This window comes from Mustela nivalis, assembly GCF_964662115.1.
Source record: "Mustela nivalis genome assembly, chromosome: 17".
NCBI lineage: Eukaryota > Metazoa > Chordata > Mammalia > Carnivora > Mustelidae > Mustela > Mustela nivalis.
In genome coordinates, this window is record NC_139036.1 from 1,519,497 (window position 1) to 1,541,945 (window position 22,449).

The 22,449-nt window shown below is 54.4% G+C and overlaps 2 protein-coding genes and 1 long non-coding RNA gene across 3 annotated transcripts in view; 1 reads left to right on the forward strand and 2 right to left on the reverse strand.

The window, feature by feature from the left end:
* UBE2G1 (ubiquitin conjugating enzyme E2 G1) overlaps positions 1-3,129 on the reverse strand; it is a 101,927-nt gene extending 98,798 nt beyond the window's left edge. The window contains exon 1 of the mRNA XM_082707807.1: positions 2,712-3,129. Within this exon, the coding sequence (XP_082563933.1) occupies positions 2,712-2,757 (46 nt within the window). The 5' untranslated portion in view covers positions 2,758-3,129. The remainder of the gene's footprint in view (positions 1-2,711) is intronic.
* MYBBP1A (MYB binding protein 1a) overlaps positions 1-22,449 on the reverse strand; it is a 155,898-nt gene that overhangs the window by 36,456 nt on the left and 96,993 nt on the right. The gene's annotated exons all lie outside the window — the stretch shown is intronic.
* LOC309851910 lies at positions 4,908-6,557 on the forward strand. The gene is made up of 2 exons (XR_014304993.1): positions 4,908-6,127; positions 6,463-6,557. It is a non-coding gene; the product is annotated as an uncharacterized lncRNA (long non-coding RNA).

The window sequence follows — 22,449 nt, forward strand, 5'->3', positions numbered from 1 at the left end:
GACTGCTGGGTCTGAGTACAGAACCTGGGGCCCTCTGGGGGAGTGGAAAGACTACACCATTTTTGTGCTCTGTATTTTTAACCAGTGCACGTCATACTTTCCCGAGAAATAAAACAATTCTGAAGTACCTGTGACGGGTCAGATTTCTCAGCGTTGAGGAGCAGGCTCTGCTGCTGAACCCGGGAAGGAGCCAGAGTCTAAGAATACCCACAAAGAAACACATGGCCTATCTGATTTCCAGCGCCTGTCAGGTGATCTCATTTGCTTCACAACAGCCACCATGATCTTAACCAAACAACCCTAAACCAGGGATTTTTCAGACTGGGTTGGTTTTAATCCCTCAGGGGACACTGGCAACAGAGACAGGTCTGGCTGTCACAACCAAAGGGGTGTACTACTACTGGCACCTGGTGGGTAGAGGCCAAGAATGCTGCTAAGCATTCTAGAAGGCACAGTATCTGCCCCAAATGTCAGCAGTCCTGAGTCGGAGAAGGTCTGCTACCAAAAGAACCAGGCTCCTAACCCCAGTTCCCAACCAAACAGACACACCAAGTAAAATGTCCCCTCAAGTGATGCGTGATGAATTCCAACCGAGACAGGTCAGCCTCATAAAGCTAACCAGCACCGCCACTGCTATTTATGCCTCTGAGATCCCAGCAGCTAGAACGGCTTCTAGGTTCGTCTTCCAAACTCCACTCAACTAATTTCAAGACTTTAAAGCATTTATCACTAAGCCTGTCAAAGTTCACGCTCAATGACTTTAAGAGATGACCGTTCTTTCCCGTTTCCAAATGACATCTGAGGAGCCACAAGCTCAAACGATGCCCTACTGATACAACAGGGCCTTGGAGCTAGCAAGTCATTCTCAAGTCTTTCCAGAGACCATGATATTCTGACGTTTCACTTAATACAGTCTTGGCATACTGTTCTGTCCATGTTAATTAAAATCCTCCAAATGCTGAAGAAATTAGGAAGAGTCCGTTGTTTCTGATCAAGAGGACAAGAAAAATTAATCAGCAGTTCAGCAACTTTATAAGGAGGCTTGGAAAACGACACACCATAAATTCTCCCCTCTTTAACCGGCCTTATCACAAAGTCCACCACTGTGGCGCGGCTGGCTCCGTCCGCGGAGCGTGCGGGAGTCCTGATCTCCGGGTTGCTGGTTTGGGTCCCATGGGAGGCCTAGGGATTACTTAACAATAAAATCTTTAAAAAGAGTCAACCACAAATGAAGAACTTTGGAAAATGTTTTATCAACATTTGGGATTCGTCTTGCCAAAAAGTGCAAAACTGAACCGAGAGGACACCGATCTCTAGCGTTGAGCAGGAACGTCCCTCTGCGGACACTGTTGGTCACACTTTACTGTCCTGGTAACTGCCTGGCTTCGCGTGCCCCTTTTAAAGTGCATGTGCTCCCCGCCAGGCGGGCGCCAGACCCTGTCTTAACACACCCAGTATGCCCGCACTAACAGACCCTCAGGAAGGACCCCCCGCGAAGAGAAGCACACCCTGATCCTCCGAGACCAAACAGACACACCTACAACAACACATCCACAAAAACCCGGGTGCGGCAGAGCTGTCCCGTCCCCCCGGAGTCCCTCCCCGTGCGCACCCACAACTTTGTCCCGGTCCAAACCTGCTGGTTCATGATCTAATAATAACCCTAACCCTGACACGGTCTCTACCAGCCCCTGACGACCTTCTTCTGGAGGCCACCGGGTGACTGAGGCAGCGGCGGCGGTCTCGGGGCGCCGGGGGAGCCGGGGGGACTCGGGGGGCTCCGGACGCGCCCCCTCCGTCCAGCCGGCCGCCGCTCGGCCGCTCCCCACGCCTGCAGCACGTGTGCCGGCATTGTGAGCCCGCGCACCCCCCGCGCACCCCGCGCACGCCCGGCCCAGTGCGCATGCCCCGCTCGCACCGTCCTGGCGGAGTCGGAGCCAACCCCCTAAAAAGTCCACCTGGAAGCCGCAAACGGCCGAGGCCGGGACGATGGGGGGAGGGGGCCGCGGGCCCCGCCAGGAGGCCGCCCGGGCCGCCGTCCCCGCCCGGCCCGAGCGCCGCGGCCCCCGGGGCTCAGCAGGCAGGCGCGGGGGGCCGCGGCGCTCACAGCACAAAGCCCGGGGCCGGCCCGCTCCCACCCTCCCCGGCGGGCGAGACGGGCGGGCGAGGCGGGCGGCGGGAGCCGTGCCAGGCGAAGGCAGGCCGGGCGGCCCCGCGCACCCGCCCGCCCGCCGAACCCCATGCGCCGCGGCCGCCCAGGCCGGCGCTTTTGTTGTCCGCCCCAACTCCGCGGCGCCGCGCGGCCGCCAGAAGTTTTGCGCGCCTCCCCTCCGCGGCCGGGCCGCCTCCCCTCACCCGCCCGGGCCCCGCCCGCCCCGGCCCGGCCCCCCGCGGCCCGCGGGCCCCGGCGCCCCCCTCCCCACGCCCGCGGCACCTGAGCCCCGGGGCCCGCCCCTCCGGGCACCCGCAGCCCCTCCCCCGCAACGTCCTACCGGGTGGTGGGGGAGGGGGCGGGCGCCGGGCCCGGTGCCCGCGGCGGGGCTGCTTCCCCGCTCCCGACCCCCCTCCTGACGCCGGCCCAGCGCCGGGCCCGGCCGGAGGGGCGCCCCCGGCTCGCCCGCGGCCCGCCCGCCCCGGAGAAGGGAGTACTCGGCGGCCGCCGCTCCCCGCGGCCCGGTCCGGCCGGAGCCCCACCGCCAGCCCGCGCTCACCTGCCAGCTGTCTCCGCAGCAGCAGCGCCGACTGCAGCTCCGTCATCCTCCCGCCGAGGGCCCGGGCCGGCGCCGGGGCTTCCGGGAGGCCGAGGGCGGGCTGCGGCGGCGCCGGGAGCCGGAGGTGCTGAGGAGCGCGGGCCCCCGCGACGGGAGCGCCGGGGCAGGCCGGGCCGGGGCGGCGGGAGCAGCGCCTCGCTGCCGGCGCGGGTCCGCTCGGCTCCACACGGCGCCTCACGCCCGGAAGGGGAGGGCGCCCGGGCGGCCGCGGCGCGCACTGGGACTCCGCTCGCCCGCTTCCCTCCTCAGCCCGCCCGTCGGCCCCGCCGGTGCCTTCCCCCCGCCACTGCCTCACTGCACGCAGGGCCGCTCCGCGCAGGCGCGCTGGGGCTGCCCACCTCGACTCGGTCCGCCCGCAAGCCCGACCCCTCGGCGGCCCGGCCCCGCCTCCGGCGACGGAACCCCGCCCCCCCCGCGCGCCGCCGCCCGGCCGCCGCCATCTTGAGGAGGTCCGGCGCGGCCGAACCCCCCCCCCCACCGCCCCGCGGACGCCATGACGGGGAGGTTTCGGAGCGCCCGGACGTCACCCCTCGGTTGGCGGCAGGTAGGCGGGAGCGCCGGGGCCGACGAGAGCGGCGGCCGGTCGGTCGGTCGAGCCGAGCTTGGCCCCGCTGTGCCCCGCTTTAAGTGGACCCCAAACGGGCTGCCCGTGCGCTGCTAGTTCACGTTACAGAAGGCGCGGAGACTCCGGGGGCGCAGGGCCTCGCGGCGACCGACACACGGAGCGACCCCGGGGCAGGGGCAGCGCGGAAAGGCCGACTCCGGCCCGTGCGGTTCAAAACGCGGTGCAGGGGGCGCCTGCGGGGCGGAGATGCGGGGCGCCCCCTGTCCCCGCGGCACCCCGGGCCGGAAACCGCGAGGGCGCCGGCGCGCACCCGTTCCCTCCGGGACGCCAGTCCAGGCCGCCCGACGCCGCCGCGGGCGCGGGAAGGACGCGGGCAAGTGCGGCCCCCGCCCACCCGGAGCGCCTTGAGTCCCGCGAGACCCCCGCGAGACCGCGCGCCGGGAGCGCTAGGCTACCTCGCAGATCCCGGCGCGTGAGGCCGGACGGGCCCCCAGCGCGCTGGAGGGTGTCTGCGTGGAGACGGCGAGCCGCCCGGGACGGCCCGGGTCTGGGATCGCTTGGGCGGCGCTCCGGAGGGCGGCCGCCCCGGCTGGAGGAAAGCAGGCCTCTGGGGGCCCTGCAGCTGCCCCCGCTCCCGCTGAACAAGCAGCCCCGCTTTCTGAGCGGGACGCCTCCCTTTTAAAACTTCGGTTTTATGGAAGCAGCCAGTGCGCAGAGTTCGTCATCACTGCGTCCCGGCGCTTGGAGATGCCCTCTCCGCCCCGAAATCCTGCTGCCCCTGCCGACCCCCGTCCGGCTCAAAGCCCCTTCTTCTGGGAGCTACGTCCATTTACTCCGCATAATCCTCGATAATGCTGTTCCTGACTTGGCCGTTTCAGACCCTCTGTGCTCCTGCTGCATCAGATGACGGTTTAACTGTATGTTACCTTCCACCAGTCATTCCCCTAATATCATTAAATCGTCACATTATATCAATCGGTAGTTTTTATGTTAATAGTTGTTAGGTCAAGAGAAATTTGTACACTTTTGTGACTTTGTAAATGTTGACTGTAATGGTTTATAATTGCATTTGTTCCTTAACACATACTTTTTTTTTTTTTTGGCCTAGAGTTTCTGATGATACCTTGTTTTCCTTGCAGTGTCTGGAGTATAATCACTATCCTTACCTTCCCCATCCTACTCCACCCCCCGTTATTGTATTCTATCAAGCCCTTTTTCTTAGAAATCTCCTTCCATGAAGGCTGTGCACACCCTCTTATCAGGCCTGGTTGTCTTGAGCCATGCCTGCCATAAGGACGTCTTCTAGGGTTCCCCCGGACCACTCTCCTGGGCTCCATCTACATCATCCCATATCTCAAGCATAATAATTCTTTTTTTTTTTTTAAGATTTTATTTATTTACTTGACAGAGAGAGTTCACAGTAGGCAGATAGGCAGGCAGAGAGAGAGAGAGGGAAGCAGGCTCCCTGCTGAGCAGAGAGCCCAATGCGGGACTCGATCCCAGGATCCTGAGATCATGACCTGAGCCGAAGGCAGCGGCTTAACCCACTGAGCCACCCAGGCGCCCTCAAGCATAATAATTCTTTGTGTATTCTTTCCTTTTGCTGGAGCATATTATCAGACCATTCTGAGACATATGTATGGGGCAAATTTTCTAAGTCCTTCTATGTCCAAAAATGTCAAAGTTTTAAACATCTAAAACTTAATGCCAGCTTAGCTGGGTATAGAATTTTATGTTTAAAATCATGTTTTTTCTTCAGAAATATTAAATTATTGATCCATTGTCTTTTGGCATTCCGCAATGCTGTTAATTCTTATTCCGTGGTAGATGATCTATTTTTTTTTTCTTGGATATTTGTTGCATTCTCTTATTACATCTAGTATTTTAAGGTATGGTGATGGCATACCTTGGTATGTCTATAGGCTGCTCTCTTTTTGTAATTGTGCTCAGAGTGAATTTTGCGGTGAGACAATGGTTGTTTCATTTACATGTAGAGATGAACATAGGATAATGAGATAGTCTGCATTTACCTGCAGTATAAAAAAATATTTTAAAAAGCAATTGATAGGTGCCTGGGTGGCTCAGTCAGTTAAGCTTCTGCCTTTGGCCCAGGTCATAATCCTGGGGTCCTGGGATTGAGAAGGCTCAAGGGCTTTATGCTCCCTGCTCATCGGGGAGCCTGCTTCTCCCTCTCCCTCTGCCCCTCCTTGCTGCTCATGCTCTCTCTCTCTCTTTCTTGCTCTCTTGCTCTCTCTCTCTCTCAAAGAAACAAATAAAATTTAAAAAAAAAAAAAAAAGCAATTGAGGGGCACCTAGGTGGGTCACTGGGTTAAGCTTCTGCCTTCGGCTCAGGTCATGATCTCAGCGTCCTGGGATCGAGCCCCACATCGGGCTCTCAGCCCTCTTTGCCTGCTTCTCTGCCTACTTGTGATATCTCTCTCTCTGTGTGTCAAATAAATAAATAAAATGTTTTTTTTAAATAGATTAAAAAAAATTAAAAAGCAATTGATATTTTTATGTTGATCCAGATACCTCGCTAAGCTCTAATCACTTATCTATAGATTATTTTGATTTTCTACAAAAATATGTGTCCAAATAATGTCATTTCTATGTCTTTCTTTTGAAACATTGCTTCTCTTTGTTTCCTCTCCATGCAGGCTAGGATCTCCAGCAGAGTTGCCTAGAAGACATGGTAGTGGGCGCCCTTGTCTTCTTCCATTTTTAAAGGGACTATTTCAGTGTTTTGCTATTAAGTCTCACGCTGCAATTTGGTTTTTGGTTTGGTGGGGGGGTTGTTTGTTTATTTTGTTTGTTTTTTGGGAGGTTTTTTTGTTGTTTTTTGTTTTTTGTTTTGTAGATCCTTTTAACAGATTAAGGAAGTTCCCTGCCGTACCTTGCTAATTTATATTTATTCTTATAATAATCCCCAAATCTTTATATCCTCTTTAGATCTTTCACCAGAAGCTGCTATTGGCACACTCCCCTAACATTGTATTCACTTACTTCACAAGTGTTTGTTGAGCACCTGCTATAAGCTAAAGGTGGGTTTTAGGGGCATCTGGTGGTTCAGTTGGCTGAGTGTCTGACTCTTGATTTCCACTCAGGTCACAATGTCTGGGTTGTGAGGTTGAGCCCTGTGTCAGGCTCTGTTCTCAGCATGGAATCTGCTTGGGATTCTCTCCTCCCTCTACCCTTTCCACTCATGTGCGCTCTCTCTCTCTCTAAAATAAATAAATTAATAAAATATTTAATTAAAATAATAAATATGGGGGCACCTGGGTGACTCAGTGGGTTAAGCTTCTGCCTTCAGCTCAGATCATGATCCCAGGGTCCTGGGATCGAGCCCCGCATCGGGCTCTCTGCTTAGCCGGGAGCCTGCTTCCCCCTCTCTCTCTGCCTACTTGTGATCTCTCTCTCTCTGTCAAATAAATAAAATTTTTTTAATTAATAAAATAATAAATGTGATTTTTAAGACAAGGTCTGGGAGTAAACTAGGCACATCATCTCAGATCCCTACTGTCATGGCACCAGTAACCAGTAGGAAAGAACAGTTGGTAAAAAAACCTAAACAAGTATGGAACAATTCAGCTTTGGATTACAATCAGGGATATGATGGAAATAAATAGGGTGAGTGAATGACTCAAGAAAAAGGGTCACTACTGGATAAGGTAGTCGGGGAAGTCCTCTCCCAAGAGAAGGTATTTGGACTGAGCTCTGCATTCCAAACAGGAGATAACAATTTGAGGATTCCGGGCAGGGGAAGCAGCTACTGTTCAGGCCCTCAGAGAGGTAAGAGGTCAGCTTGTCCAAAGGCTAGAAAGCTGAGCATGGGTGGGCTGGGTCACTGGAGTGAGGAGGGCCCCAAGAGAGGCAGGCAGGGACCATTTTGCAAGGGACCTTGCTGACCACAGCAGAGAGTCTGGATTTTAGCTCATTTGTGGTGGAAGCCTTGGCAGGGGTGTGATCTGATTTACATGGTCGAAATCTCCCTTGGTGCTTATAGAAAAGAGAAGAGTTTTCTGGAAGACCCGTTGGAAGCCTACTGCACAAGATGAGGCAAAAAAATGGGATGGCTCGAGCCAGGACAGGAGTGGGGATGGTAACAGGCATGAGAAAGGGGATGGGGAATGGATTTGAGAAACATCCTGGGAGTAAGAAGGAAGGGCTTGCTGGCAGATTGAATGTAGGTGAATGAGAAAGACGATTCCTAGGTTTATGACTCCTGGAATAAATGAGCTGGTTTGAAAAAGACAGAAGGGAAAATGGGCTTTTGTGTGGGGTTATCTACTTGGAGGACGTCTGTTTTAGCCGTTTATTAGGCATCTAAGCAGAGATGTTGAATTAGCAGACACATACCTACACCTGGACTGCAGAGAAGAGAGAGACGAGGCCAAAGCTTCAAGATAACACATTGGGAGATAGCAGCATAGGCTTCCCAGGGAGAACATGTAAGTGTGATAAGATTTTTTTTTCCTTAAGCCTAAAAATGAGCCCAGCCATCTGAGCACCCAGCCCTCTGAGGTCAGGTAGAGGAGGAGGAACTGGCAGTGGAGGCTGAGAATGTGGACAAAAGGAGAAAACCTCAGATGGGAGGACATGTTCCCAGGAGGAAGGAACGGTCAGCTGTCGCATGCTGCTGAGAAGGATGTGGGCCAAGACGTGTACACTGAACCTTGAACCCAGGCACCTGTTGCTCGCCTGGACCGGAGAAGCTTTGTAGAGCACACTTGAGCGCCGTGGGCTGAAGGCTGAACGCAGTGAGAAGCCACGGTTCTCGGTGCTGAGGGCTTACACGCAGTTTGTGGTCAGGAACTGAAAGCTCATAGATCCAGCTCAGTAGTACTTTTTTCTGGTGATGCTCAAATGGTCGGGTGCACGTGGAGAAGGAAGTTCGGTGGGTACCCCGATCTGTAAGTGGAGAGAGATGGAGACAGGCGAGTGTGTCAAGGGTATGTGAAGAAAGCGACTGTGTCTTGTCTGAATAGAAAGGGATGTGGAAACTGGAAGGAGCTGATCGGTAGCAGAGAAGTGACACCAACAATCAATGGAGTCTTGATGAGGTTGAAGAACGTGGTATAGTCACTAGACCAAACGAGCTGGGAGGACCGGAAATGCCGGTCGTGGTGCGTGGCTTGGAATACAGAATCTGTTTATGGTGTCAAGGCTGTGTCACGTGAAAGTGGGACAGGCTGGCTGGTGGGTGGGGCGCGGCGGTCAAGGAGGGGACAGGCAGGAGTCCTGGGTAGGTCATTCCTGTGGGTCATGAAGTCCCCAAGGACAATGACTGCCATGGGATGGAGAGGACGGCTGCGAGGCAGGGGCTAAAGTCATTGGTGAAGGGGTCCGTCAGGACTGGCAGTGGACCCACCAGATGGCATTGGCTTGGGAAGAGCTCAGGGTCAGGGAATAAAAAGGAGAAACATCTGGAAAGCAGCAATGGGGGCAGCAGAAGCTAGGTCTGCTGGCACAGGGACCAGCAGAGAGTCAGTGAAACAGCCTTCCTTTGGGAGGGTGAGGACACGGTCCTTATGTGAGGGGCGCCGTGCGCACCTCTGACCACGCGTCAGAAGCTCAGTGCTTCCTCTCCAGACCTCCATCACGAGCAATGGTGCCCACTCACCTTGGTCAGACACCGGATGGTCAGCCTTGGTGCCTCCCTCTCCCCACTAGAGTTGGCCGATCACCAAGGCCTAAATGTTCCCTCCTTCCTATTCCTGTGGACACTCCTGGATCCAAGCCTGTGGCCACTACCAGGGCCTCAGTGAGGGTCTCCTGGCCACTGGTCTTGACACTCTCTCCCCTCATCTAGTCTCTGCAGCCACAGAGAAACATCCAAAATGCAAACCTGCTGTTGTCTCATTCCGACTGGAAGCTCCGCAGTGGCCCTGTATGAGGCTTAGATCGAAGCTCCCGGAAACCATCTGCCCTCCTCTGGGGCTCCAGCTCCATCCTGAATCTCTCCTCCTCGGCCTCTTGTGAACACTCTCCACCCCAGACAGCACTTTTCTCCGTCCTCCGAAAAGTCAAACTGTTTGAGTTCTGTTCATTGTTTCTTTGCATGTTTGTTTTTGGCACCTTTGCTATAGCAATGGCCCAGAATATTCTTTCCTAATAGGCACCTGGCGGACTCCTGCTAATTCATTTCTCCTTTCTCATTCTCAAAAGTAATCTTACTTTCTGCTTCCCATGCCCAGCGTATACACCATCTCGTGTTCCAGCACTGTCGTGCACATCGTGGTGTTTTTCCTATTCATGTGTCTGTAAGCCTTGTGACGGCAGTTTTCTTCTCTGTCCTCAGAACTCAAAGCAACGATGCATGGTGGGCACCCGGCAAATATCTGTTGAGTGAATAAGTCTACTCCATTAAATTAATAACAGGATAATCTTTCAAAATTACTCTAGGCTGATGCTTATTAAATCCAGCACAGAGTGGTATGGCAAGGTGTTCTTAAAGCTGCAGAAGAAGCTTCTCTTGGGTTGTTAGTCTGGTTCATTTTTTTGAGATTAGCGAGTAAACAGCCCTTAAAGCTAACCTTATAACTGTACAGGCTTGTGTCAGGAAAGAAGAAAGACAGAACACTTCACAAGCTAAGCATCTACTGGAAAAGTCAGAAAAGCAAAGTAAGCCCCAAGAATGGCATCGAGGCCTCTGGACAGCCCACGTACAAAACACGTGCAGCGGGACCCCTACCTCACGCCACATGCGAAAATGACCTCGAAATGGATCAGGCGTGTAAAGACAAGGGCTTAAACTAGAAAACACTGAGGGAGATCTTTGTGACCTAAGGTGAGGCCGTGTTTTCCTAGACGCCACAAGCAACAAAAGAAAGAGTCGATACATTGGACTCACCCAGACTGAAAACTTTGTGCTTCACAGGACACCAGTAAGAAAATGAGAAGAGAATGCGAGGCACATGAGAAAAGCTTCACAAATCACCTATCCACTCAAGGACTCGTGTTTAAAATATGTCAAGAGCTCCTACAACTCAATAAAAAGACAAATAACTGATTTAAAATGAGCAAAAGATCTGAACTGGCATTTCTCCCCAGGAGACAGACTAATGGCCGATAAGCCCTTTGAAAGGACCTCCACATTACTAGCCTTCAGAGAAACAGGATGGCTCACATCCCCCAGTGGGTAGAAAAGTACTAATGAGTGTTCTTGAGGATATGGGGAGACTGGAACCTTCATAAGTGGTTAGCAGAAGTGTGAAATGGGGGCACCTGGGTGGCTTAGTGAGTTAAAGCCTCTGCCTTCAGCTCAGGTTATGATCCCAGGGTCCTGGGATGGAGCCCCATGTCAGGCTCTCGGCTCAGCAGGGAACCTGCTTCCTCTCTCTCTCTCTCTCTGCCAGCCACTCTGCCTACTTGTGATCTCTCTCTCTGTGTCAAATAAATAAACTGTGTAAAAAAAAAATAAGTGTGAAATGGTACAGCCACGGTGGAAAACAGGCTGAAACTCAGAAAGTTCAGTACAGAATTTCCATACAACTCAGCAGCTCCACTCCTAGGCATAGCCCAAGAGAAATGAAAACATGTTCACACAAAACCTTGTACAGGAATATTCATGGCATCATTACTCGTAATAGTGAAAAGGTGGAAACAATTCATATATCAACCTAACGAGCAGATAAGACCTATGCTGGAATATTGTACAGCCATAGAAAAGGACAAAGCACTGATACACGCCCCAGCAGGCATGAACCTGGAAGACATTACTCTAACTAAAAGAAGCCAGACACAGGTGATTCTCTTCACATGAAATGCCCAGAATAAGCAAATCCATAGAGGCAGAAAGTAAATGAGTAGTTGCTTTCGGATGGGGTTGGAGGGTGGGTATGGAGAGGAACAGCTAATGGGCACAGAATTCTTTTTAGAAAGATGACAGTGTCTTAAAGTAAATTGTGGTGATAGCTGTACGAGTCTGTGAGCACACTAACAACCCCTGGGTTATGCATATTTTTCTGGGTGAACTGTATGAAATTATGGAATTTATACCTTAATAAAGCTGTTATAAAAATATACGCAAAGAAATGGGAAATGTGTCAGAACCAAGAGTACAAGAAAGAAAAGGGAAGCAACAGGAAAACCAGTAAACACCAATAACAAGGCCAACAGACAGTGCTGATGATGTCAACAAGACTCCAGCAAACTTGACCAAGAAAAGAGAAAGCACTAGGGCGCCTGGGTGGGGCAGTCAGTGGACCATTCGACTCCTGGCTCCGCTCCTGTCATGATGTCAGAGCCGTGGGGTTGAGTCCCGTGTCAGGCTCTGCACAGAGCGTGGAGTCTGCTTGGGATGCTTCCTCCGCAGCCCTCTGCCCCTCCCCACCCCGCTGGCCTGCGCTCACTCTCGCGCTCACTCTCTACAGCAAAAATAAGTAAACTAAAGCCTGCCGGGGTTCACATTCTACTGGGGCTTGACAGTCGATCAGTCAGCCAAAGATCCTTGCAGCTACTGACAAGCGCTGTTAGGAAAGTAAGATGGGGTATCACGGAAGGCTGCCTGGAGACGACCCCAGCCAAGGAAATCATGGAGGGCTTCTCCGAGGCGGTGACATCTAAGAGGAGGCAGCAGCGAGAAGTTGCGGGGCCAGCGGAGGACGGCACATAGAAGGCTTGGGGTCGGGACCTGAGGAATGAGAGCAGGGGATGCGGTCAGAAGTTCATGGCACTCTGTTTGTAGTGGGAAGTTTGGAGGAGTCTCTTCTGGTTCAGAAGTTTGACTATGAAAGGGAAAAGAGGCAGGGCAGCTGCTCGGGACAAATCTGTGTGTGTGGCCCGAAGAAGAGGGGACTGTCCTCAATTACTCGTCCACCACCGTTCCCCACCCAGGCGCTCTCCCGGGTTTGAGCGGCAAAACCCCTGCTTGTTTGGTCATGGCAAAGTGACAGTCCACACGGAGACGTCTGGTTCCCCCTAAAGGATCATTAGCTTCTTCATCCCTCAGCTCTCCCATGTGTAAACCGGGAAGGAACCCATGTGCCTCTGGGAGGTGCGGAGGGTGAGGCCTCCGGGCCCCCAGAGAAGGTGTTTGCCGGGACTCCAAGCTTCCCACGGGCTCCAGAGCAGCCCACCCACCCTCACGCCCTCCGAGGTTTCACGGGGACCCTGACGGTCCCTTGGGACAGGGGAAGGTGCTCCCAAGTTCCTGAGGAGGCAGAGCAGAAGGGCAGCACGGGGAGTCGGCTCCGCTCAGGTTCGCTGCCGTCCTCCCGGAGCACACACCATGGCTGGAAATGCGAGCCGGCTCCGATCTCGCTTCCAGAAAGCCTGACCCCCTCACCAGTCTCAGTGTTTGCCAGCCGTAGCAGCAGGGAAGGTGGCGCTGACCCTAGCAGGCCCGCTGGGAACGGGGCCAGCGCGCAGAGTGAGCACGGCTGACCTTTTCCAGAAAGATGACTGTCAAGGCACTGAAAGACAGCTGGCCGCGGCCGGACGCTGGGGACAACAGAGAGGCTTTTGTTGTTGGGTTTGGGTTGTGTTGTCTTTCAGGGTGAAGGACCTGAGAGTGAGCCAGGTGTCGAAGGCAAGGCACCCATGAAGGAGGGAGCAGGAGGGCAAGGGGCTGCCCAGGGTGCCCCGGAAGTGCACAACGGAAGGGGATGACATCTTCCTTCGGAACCCGGGAAGAGGGAGCCGAGGTACAAGCAGGTGGCTGTCGGTGTGGGCTGGAGGCAGGGCCCTGCGGCCGAGATGGGGACAGGGTGCTCGTGGTCTAAGAAACAGAGAGCAGTAGAGACGGCTGGCTGGGGAGCAAGGAAGCCTGCACGGCCAGGCAGCCTGGGAGCGCGGACGACCTTGGTAATTAGTGAAGGTGCTGGTGCCGGGCACCGATGGGAGACTTTCCTCCACAGTGCTCCCCAGCCCAGATGCAGACACAGAGGAGACGGGGAGTTGGGACACCTGGGGGCCCACTGTGACAAGCGTGAGCGTGACTCGCTGGACGCCCCGTCACTGCAGACACAAGCACATCAGAGGAGCCTGTTCTGATCCCAGTATTCTTCCAGGCTGATGGGGAAGCCCTGACAAGACCTGATTGATTGATTGGTGCCCAACAGGGGCTTCAGAGTCACGACACTGAGCTCGAGACCGGAGCTGAGATTAAGAGCCAGATGCTCACCGGACCGAGCCTCCAGGTGTCCCCAGACCAGGTTCACCAGACCGAACCTCCAGGTGTCCCCAATGTGTGTGCACATGGCTTGACTGGACACTTCATGACCTCGTGATCTACATGCTGCAAACATGTGCCAGAAAGCGGCTGGTGCCTGTATCGGGATTTGTTTTCTGGGTAGCCCCCTGGCATCTTCTGAACCCACTTCTTCTTCTACATTGGGGATTTCCTGCCTCCTAAAGGTCGCTGCTGGGACCTGCCCGCCTGACCTCCTCTGCGGCCCAGGACCCACGGGTTGGACCTGGCCCCCCACCAGAGCTGAGCTCAGGAGACGGAGCCAGGAGGAAGGTGCCCTTGGCCTCACGGGACCCCCTTTGTGGGCAGGGCTGGGGAGGCTCTCAGAGACGAGAGGGCCCAAGGTCTGAGCTCAGAGCGGCTGCGTGAGCTGCTGCACAGAGAGATGCCAGGGCCGGATGGACCCTGCTCCTGCCTGGGGGCAGCCCCGCTCTGCGATGGGCATGTTCTCCCGGTTTCTGGAGAAGTGGTATGCAGCAGGAACGTAGGGCAGGCCGCGAGAGTAATTTTCAGTTGTTTAATAGACTCGTTAAATAAAGTTTTAAAGGTGAGGGGCGCCTGGGTGGCTGGGTCGTTGAGCATCTGCCCTCTCCTCAGGGCATGATCCCGGGGTCCTGGGATCGAGTCACACATCGGGCTCCCTGCTCGGCGGGAAGCCTGCTTCTCCCTCTCCTGCCACCCCTGCTTGTGTTCCCTCTCTCACTGTCTCTCTCTGTCAAATAAATAAAATCTTTTTAAAAATTTAAAAGGTGAGATCTTTTTTTAAAGATTTTATTTATTTATTAGTCAGAGAGAGTGAGCACAGGCAGACAGAGAGGCAGGCAGAGGCAGAGGGAGAAGGAGGCTCCCTGCCGAGCAAGTTGCCCGATGTGGGACTCGATCCCTGGATGCTGGCACCATGACCTGAGCTGAAGGCAGCTGCTCAACCAACTGAGCCACCCAGGTGTCCCAAGGTGAGATCATTTTAATAGCATATTTGATTAAAGCCCACATATCCTACACATTATTTCAACATATTATCAAAAGTATCTGTGAGATAATTTATATTCTTTCCTACACTAAATCTTTGAAATTCAGTGTGTATTCAATGCACAGAGTACACCTCCATTCAGACTGGCCATGGTTTGGGGATTCACGTGGCCAGTGGTCACTGCATGACAGCAGACCCCTCGCAGATGGTGGCCTCCCATCAGGACCATCTGGCCGTCCAGACATCCAGCAAGTTACCAAATACTTTCATTAAAGTCCTCTTCTGTTCTAAGGGCATCAAAAGGAGTGCTGTGAGTTACAACTGATGGTCATTTGGGGACGTTGGCCACGAGAAAGAGGGAAGGCTCCACGGGCACAGACATGACAGGCACAGACATGCCCTCCTTCCTGCTGACCGTGGATCCCCAAGGCCTGGAACGATGCCCGGTTCTCACTTCTTGGACACAAGTTGCATGAATGAATGAGGAAAATGTTTCTCCCTCGGTGAATCTGCCAGCATGGGTTCCTTTGACCAATTGCCTGCTGGTCACTAGCCAGCTTCATGCCTTTGCATGACCAGACCTGTGTCCAGCAGCACACGGGAACCTTGGGTGACGGCACCTGCCACATGGGTCATGGCAGGAGAGACTGGCTCTAAGAGCAGACGACAGGAGCCAGCACCTTACAGAGGCCTGGGGTTCTGACTCTGAAGGTGGAAGAGGGACTGGAGGCAGTGGCCGTGGCTCAGGGCTTTGGCTTGGACATGGCAGTGAGCAGGAACGTCCGTCCTATGTGAACTAGAAAAATCACCCCGACTCCTGAAGTCTGCACAGACCGCCAAAGCCCAAGGTGCAGCTCCCCCCACCAGCAGAGGGGGTCCCTGGAGGCTCCGGGCTTCTGTCCATTCGGCACGTGCTGGGGCTCTCGCTGCAAAGCTGCCCTTGTGGGGTGTCACAGCCCCCGAGCGCTGAGCCCAGAAGCCCACTATGCAATGCTGAGCCCCTTTCTCCCTGCCTGCCGGCTGCATCTTCTCATCTCAGGAGAGGGAATGCAGGCTCTCAGGATGACTGTGCATGTTAAGTGTGAAAACACAGGTGAGACTTTGCATGGGGCTGGGCTCGGACATTCCCCGCTGGCTTGGTCCCCCAAGGCCCCGCACAAGCCTGATCTTCTGTGTGAGCTCTCTCGGTGCCTCCCCTGAGCCGGGCACAAGATGGACATAAAATCAGCTGTCCTAAGGAATGCCAAGGCCCATTCTTTGCGGTGGTAAACACGCACGCACACACACACGCATGCACGAGTTTGATGACTAGAAGAGCAGTGAGCTGATTTCTTCAACATTCCCACCGAGGGCTGCGACTGCCAGACTTGGCATTTCTAAACCACAGAGCCCACTTTCAAAGTCATTTACTTGGAGGGATGGGAGGAGGCTGAGAGATAACGCCCCTGTATTCCCGACCCAGTTCCACACTCTCAACCTTTCAGACAATCACGCTTACTCATTCTTTTTTTTTTTTTTTCAAGATTTTATATATTTATTTGACAGAGAGAAATCACAAGTAGACGGAGAGGCAGGCGGAGAGAGAGAGAGAGAGGGAAGCAGGCTCCCCACTGAGCAGAGAGCCCGATGCGGGACTTGATCCCAGGACCCTGAGATCACGACCTGAGCCGAAGGCAGTGGCCCAACGCACTGAGCCACCCAGGCGCCCCCCGCGTACTCACTCTTGTGCTGACTTCTTGCGTCGTCGTTCAGGGTGTGCCAACGAGGACAGTGCAGAGGCGGGAGGCCGTGAGGACTCCAGACAGAATTCCTCCCCTTCAGGTGCTATGAATCTTGAAGAAAGCCAGGCCTGGAGAACTCAGACCGACCCGCCGTTTGCCACTTGATATGAGAAGACACCGCCCTCCAAGAAAGGCTGCCTTGTGGGGCTATCCTGTGGCTGGTGTAGGCTGATAGAATTCCATGATCAGAGCACAAACCCCTTTCTCCCTGCTGCGTCCCTCTCTCTTCCTTCTCTGGAAGGCACTGTGGCAGCTGCCTATAGCCCCCGTGGCGTGCTTGCGGGGAGCCCCACATCACCACCCCCACAGCTCCCAGCCTGAGAGCTGGCACACCTCCCCAGCCTGGCCCTGGCTCGTCAGGCTTCGGGCAGCAGCTGCTGGTGGCCCTGGCTCGTCAGTCCTCAGGTGGGCAGAGTCCCGGGGGCACATTCCACACCAGCCCCGTTGCCCCCGGGGGTAACCTGCCTCCTGCTCTTTCTCCTGGCTCGCTCCTGCTTGCTCCCCGCTTTACGCCCCCATCCCTCCCAGGGTCCTCCTGCCTTACCTGACAAGCAAGTCCCTTGCCTTCGAATCTGTGTCTCGGGCCTGCCTCGGGCCAATCCAAAAGAAGACAGGGCACATCGCCGGGTAGCAGCAAAGGCCCTTGGAAATTCAGCGGATCCTCATGATCCGAAACCTCTCTTACCCCCTAAAGTAACCTAGCCTGGCAGCAAGCTCTGAACTCATGGGGAAAAGGGCACAGCAGGTCGGGTCCGTGCCCACTTGACTCCTTCTTTCCCTTAGTTCGGCTCCTTCAGGCAGAGACAGGGCTTCACGTGTCAGGCCGGGCGTGAGCGTTGTGCGCACGCCACTGTCCGCGCTGCCAACTTCTCTGCTGCCCGCAGCTTCTGACGGTGGAAAATCCCACACATACGAGTAAACACGCGGAGTGACAGCCCTGGCGCGCCCGTGGGCAGGTGGGTTTGGCAACTCTCCACTCACAGCCAAGCCTCATTTCATCTGCATCCCCGCCGCCCTCTCCTCTCTCCACCTCACACTACCTCAGAGCCAAACCCGAACCCTCATTTCACTGACAGCCTTCGGCATCTCTGAAACAGAAGGACTCTGTTTTATAAGCACAACACCATCATCCCATCCCAAGATCACAGCTGCTCACCACCACCAGTCAGTGCTCACAGATCCCAACCGTCTCATTATCATTATTCCTGGCCACGGTTTGTCACTGCTGCCACGTAAAACTGTACACTCCTGGGGCGCCCTGGGGGCCTCCGTTGGTGAAGCGTCTGCCTTCGGCCCAGGCCATGATCCCGGGCTGCCAGGATCGAGTCCTGCATGGACTCCCTCCTCAGCAGGGGGCCTGCTTCTCCCCCTCCTCTGCCCCTCTCCCCGCTTGTGCACACGGGCTCTCTCTGCCGAAAGAATAAATAAAATCTTAATAACACAGAGTAAAACTGTAAACTTTTAGTTTACAGTCTGCTGAGTTATAATCGAAATAAGGTCCATCTCTTTTGACTGTTTACACGTCTCTCAAGTCTTCTTTAATTGATAGGTTGCCCTCCCTCTCTTTTTGTCTTTCCTTGCAAGTTGCTTGTTGATGAAATGGGGTCATTTATTCCTATGAAACTTCCTGAGGTCTGGATCTCCCCGAGCACGTCGTCATGGTGTCATCTCACACGTTCTCCTGTTCCCCCTGTGCTCCCTAACGTGGTGGTCAGAGCTACAGATTTGCTCAGATTGGGGTTCAAGTTTGTTCTGAGACCTCTTCCTATGTGGTATTGGGGATTTCCATCAGGAGGCACACAGGCTGATTTTCTTTATTTTCTAGTCTCTATTTTGATTAAAACAAAGCTGTGATGGTCCCGCTGCCGTGGGACAGAGATCTGTGACTCACCTTTTGTAACCTCTGTGGTTCATTCGGCAGGTGCTTGGGGACTGTGGACTAGTCCCTCTCTGACAGCAACAGTGTTTTCCTGCTGGTCACAGAGAGGGCAACGTCAGCATGGGACAGGGGCCGGGGAGGAGGCCGCTTTCTCCATCCCTCACGCCTTCCATGACTCAAGCTGTGAGGACATGGGCCCGGCCGCAGGGCGAGGCTAACCACGGGTAGGTGGTTCAGTCTCTCTGATCCTGGGTTTGCTCAAATGTAAACTGTGGTAAATTATCACGCTGTAGTCACCCACCAGCTCTGGAACACCCACGCTCTCGGTGCTGAGACACTTCCGCAGCCTCCTTCAGACCCCGGCTTCTGGGAGCAGACTCAGCAGGAATGTCCATCACCCCCACCTGTGGCAGAACCCCTGGGGGCACCTGGGAGCATGCAGCCAACCCAAGACCCTGGAGAAGGACTTTGCCAGGGAGCCAGGGCCAACCTAGGACAGAAACACAGGTGCTCCGATTCTGACACCAGGCAGAAAGGAGACAGAATGCAGGGCAAGAAAACACGTCTGGCTTTGACTCCTCTGATCTTTATTGTTATCTCCCTCTGGTTCCCATCAATGAAAGAAAAGCAAAGCCCAGGACTGGCCCTGGCAGGGGCCTGTGGAGGGAGGTGGGGCCTCGGAGAGAAGTCTAAAGCTCGGGTTTCTCAGTCCTGCCTCCCGGGCGGTGGGCTCAGTGCATGGGGCAGCTCAGGCCCCCAGCTCCCTCCACAGACATCCTCTGTCAGAGGAAGGAGCTGGGTGGGCCTAGGGAGGGCCAGGCCAGGGCGACCTGCGAAGGGGGCAGAGCCAAATCCTGTAGGAAGGGCTCGGCAGGGAGGCCGGGACCTCAGTCAAACGGGAAGTCTGCCCCACAGAACCTGTTAGGCCGCTGTCTTTAGCTCCTCCCCAGGCCAGCCCAGGGCCTGACGGGAGAGGCAGGTGGGCCGAGAGGTGGCAGCAGGGAAGGCTTCTGCAGGAGAGGGCTGTCTTCTCCAGGCGGGATGACAGGTGGCCCCTGCTCAGAGCCAGAGGAGGGCCCTGTTCCTCAGGGGCAGCCAGGTCTCCTCAAGGCCATTTTGCACTCCCAGTACTTATGGTCAGATTGAGGAGTAGGGTGGGAATCCTCTGGGTCCAAACTCCTGCTCTCCAGATGGGAACAGGGGTTTGGGAGAGGCCGGGCCTGTCCCAGGCCGAGGGGTATCTGATATGCTCTCCAGCTTCTGTCATGGCGAGCTCTTGGAGAAAAGTGACCTACTTTTTAAATTATTTGACAGACACATAGATGAAACTGAATTTCTAATATTTTGGTGAGTTTGATAGCATTTCACAAAATTCAAAAGACACAAGAAAGGAACTCTCCCTCCTGTGGCTACCTACCTCTCAGGATGGCGTGGGACCCAAGCTGTTTCTTACTTACCCCTGCAGGGAGAGTGGATACATGCCAATGGTTACTTTGTGTGTTAGACCGACTCTGACAGTTAAGTTAAAAAAAAAAAACAACTTTTTTTTGAATTTTTAAAATTTATTTTATTTTATTTTGGGGGTTTATAGATTTAGTTTCAGAGGGAAAAACAATTTCAAGATTTACTTATTTATTTATCTACCTATTTATTCATTTGACAGAGACAGTGAGAGAGGGAACACAGCAGGGGGAGTGGGAGAGGGGGAAGCAGGCTCCCCGCAGAGCAGGAAGCCTGGTTCGGGGCTCGATCCCAGGACCCTGGGATCACGACCTGAGGTGAAGGCAGATGCTTAGCGATGGAGCCCCCCAGGCTCCCCTCCTTTTTTTCTTTTAAAGATTTTTTAGACAATTTAAATACAAGTCTAAACACAAAGACAAACAATAAGACAACAATAATGCCAAAACATGCTCCCACTTCCAGACGCCCGCCAGCGTCTTCTGACTCTCCTGTCAGGGAGGAAAGGGAGTCCGACGTTTCATTCACTCATGTCCTTCTTTTCCGCAATGCAAGCTCCATTTCTCATGGACACATTCACTTCTCCACATCTCTGTCAGGAACCGCAAACCGGAATCCGTCCTCCGCGGCCGTGGCAATGTCCGCTTGCTTGGGCTAAGTCCGGGTCTTTGTAAAGCGGGAATTTACCGAAAGCTGTTCTGGGTTAGTCTTAGCATAGGGTTTGGGGACGTAAGGAACATGGGTCATGATCCCCGGTGGGTCGCTATCCTGGCAGTACCACCGCGTGACTGGAACCTGCGGGAGCGTCCAGGCTGGCCATAGAGCCCCAGGCCTCGTCCTCCCCTGCGGAGCCCTGGGGTGATGCTGAGCTGACAGTGGGGTCCCGGATTCAAGCCCCACTTTGGCTCCCTGCTCTGCAGGGCGTCTGCTTCTCCCCTTCACCCCCCCATTTGTGCTCTCTTTCTCTCACATAAATATATAAAATCTAGGGGGAAAAAAGCACAAACTTTGGGTGCTGTACTATCTGCTCTGTGCTTTGGTGTTGCTCGTAACAAATCTTGATCGTATCATTTAACTCTAGTACCTCCTGCCTCATTCTTTATAATAATGCATAATATTTCATTGTATGGCTGGAGACATTTTATTTAACTAGCCTCCTATTTAGGCTCTGAACTTGAGGACAGTGATTCGGTGGAGACCCAGGGGCCGACTGTGTGTGTATCTTTGGGCACCTGTATACCTGTGGGGTGACCTTTGGAACGTGGAATTGGAATCGGACAGAGTCAGTTTATTTAATCTTCAGATCGAAATCTCCATTTGCCCTCCAAGGGGGTTGTACCAGGAACTCCCCTCTAATTCTGGGTGGTCCTGCCTGTTTTCACACACCTGTGCTGACCAGCATTCACCTTTGTTTCCGTTTAGCCAATATGACAGGTGAACAATGGTACCTCGTAGTGTTAATTTTGCATTGCTTATATTATGAACAAGGCTGAGCATCTGAGGTAGAAAGCCAGAGGATAGGTTTGTACATGGAATGGGGTCTGGCCCCCTCCCCAGACTGCGCCGCCCGTGCTCCCCTGCCTCACCCCAGCAGAGGCAAGGTGGCTAAGCAGCCTGGCCCGCTCAGCCCTCACCAGGGCTAGCTTCCCCACCCCCACACCTGGGATGAGTAACAGTTTCTCTTGGTGACCAAAGAGGCTTGCTTTATCCAGGCACCCTGGTTTGTCCTGCTTTTCTGTCCCCGAGGGCTGGGACTTGGCCTCAGATGCGGAGGAGGGATTTGCAGCAGGGGAGTGGCAGGAGACCTGCTTTTATGGAAAATGGAGCTGGGGTAGGTGTGGGGTGGGGAGAAGGTAGCAGTGGTTCGGGTGAGCCAAGTCTGGGGGCACTGGGGACACAGACCCCGAGACACATCAGAGATGGCCATGCAGGACTGATGGGGGAAGCAGAGGAGGGAGAGAGACAGGCAGGGGAGAGGGAGGGAGGGCAGAAGACAAGTCGGAGTTTGCTTGTGGGAGGGACAGAGGACATGAGGAAATGTTTGTGGGGTGAATGTCCTCCTCGTAGCTGCGGGACTACAGTGGCCACGGCCTCTGAGGGATGGTTGACTTGGCTGGCCTAGCTAGAGCAGGTTAACTCATCTCCAGGGTGTCTCCTGCTCCTGGTTTCCTGCAGGACAGCGAGCAAAGAGCTCACATAACTCCTGACTCACACCCTGGTCTCGCTCCTTCCATGATACCTCTTCCTGTCCCTCTGGCTCAGGGAAGCGTGGACTGGGGGGTGGGCTGCTGACCTGGTGGCCAGATCAATTGGAGGAGGAAGTGGGGGGCGGGCAGGGGATGGGGAAGCAGGGCTGCACCAACCTCAGGCTCCAGTCACAATCCAACTTGAGTGTGTTTGCTGCTGGCCTGACAGCAGAGGTGGCTGACCAGACCTGGAGGCCGTCGCCCTTTGCAGATCTCTGTGTTCTAGATCCTTCTCTGACTTTGGCCCATGTTTCTTTTGGCCGCCCCTCTACCCCCAGTTCCCAATCCCAAATCGGAGCACCCACGATAGGCATCTTAGTCTCTCTGTCAGGGTTGACAGATCAATTTCCATGTCAGAGAATGAATGATCTTTCAGTGTAAGTACAGCCCAAATAGTGCGTGGGACATACTTACACTTTTTAAAAAGTTGCTTCTCTAACATTCAGATTCAATTGGGTGTCCTTTTCTGAAGTGTGCTGACTCTGGCAACCGTGCCAGGCCTCCCCCAGCGGGTGGGGGCAGCCCCACCACCCGACCACTCCCAGGCCTCGTCCTTTAGTGGAACCGTCACCCCATGGGAGCATCGGGGG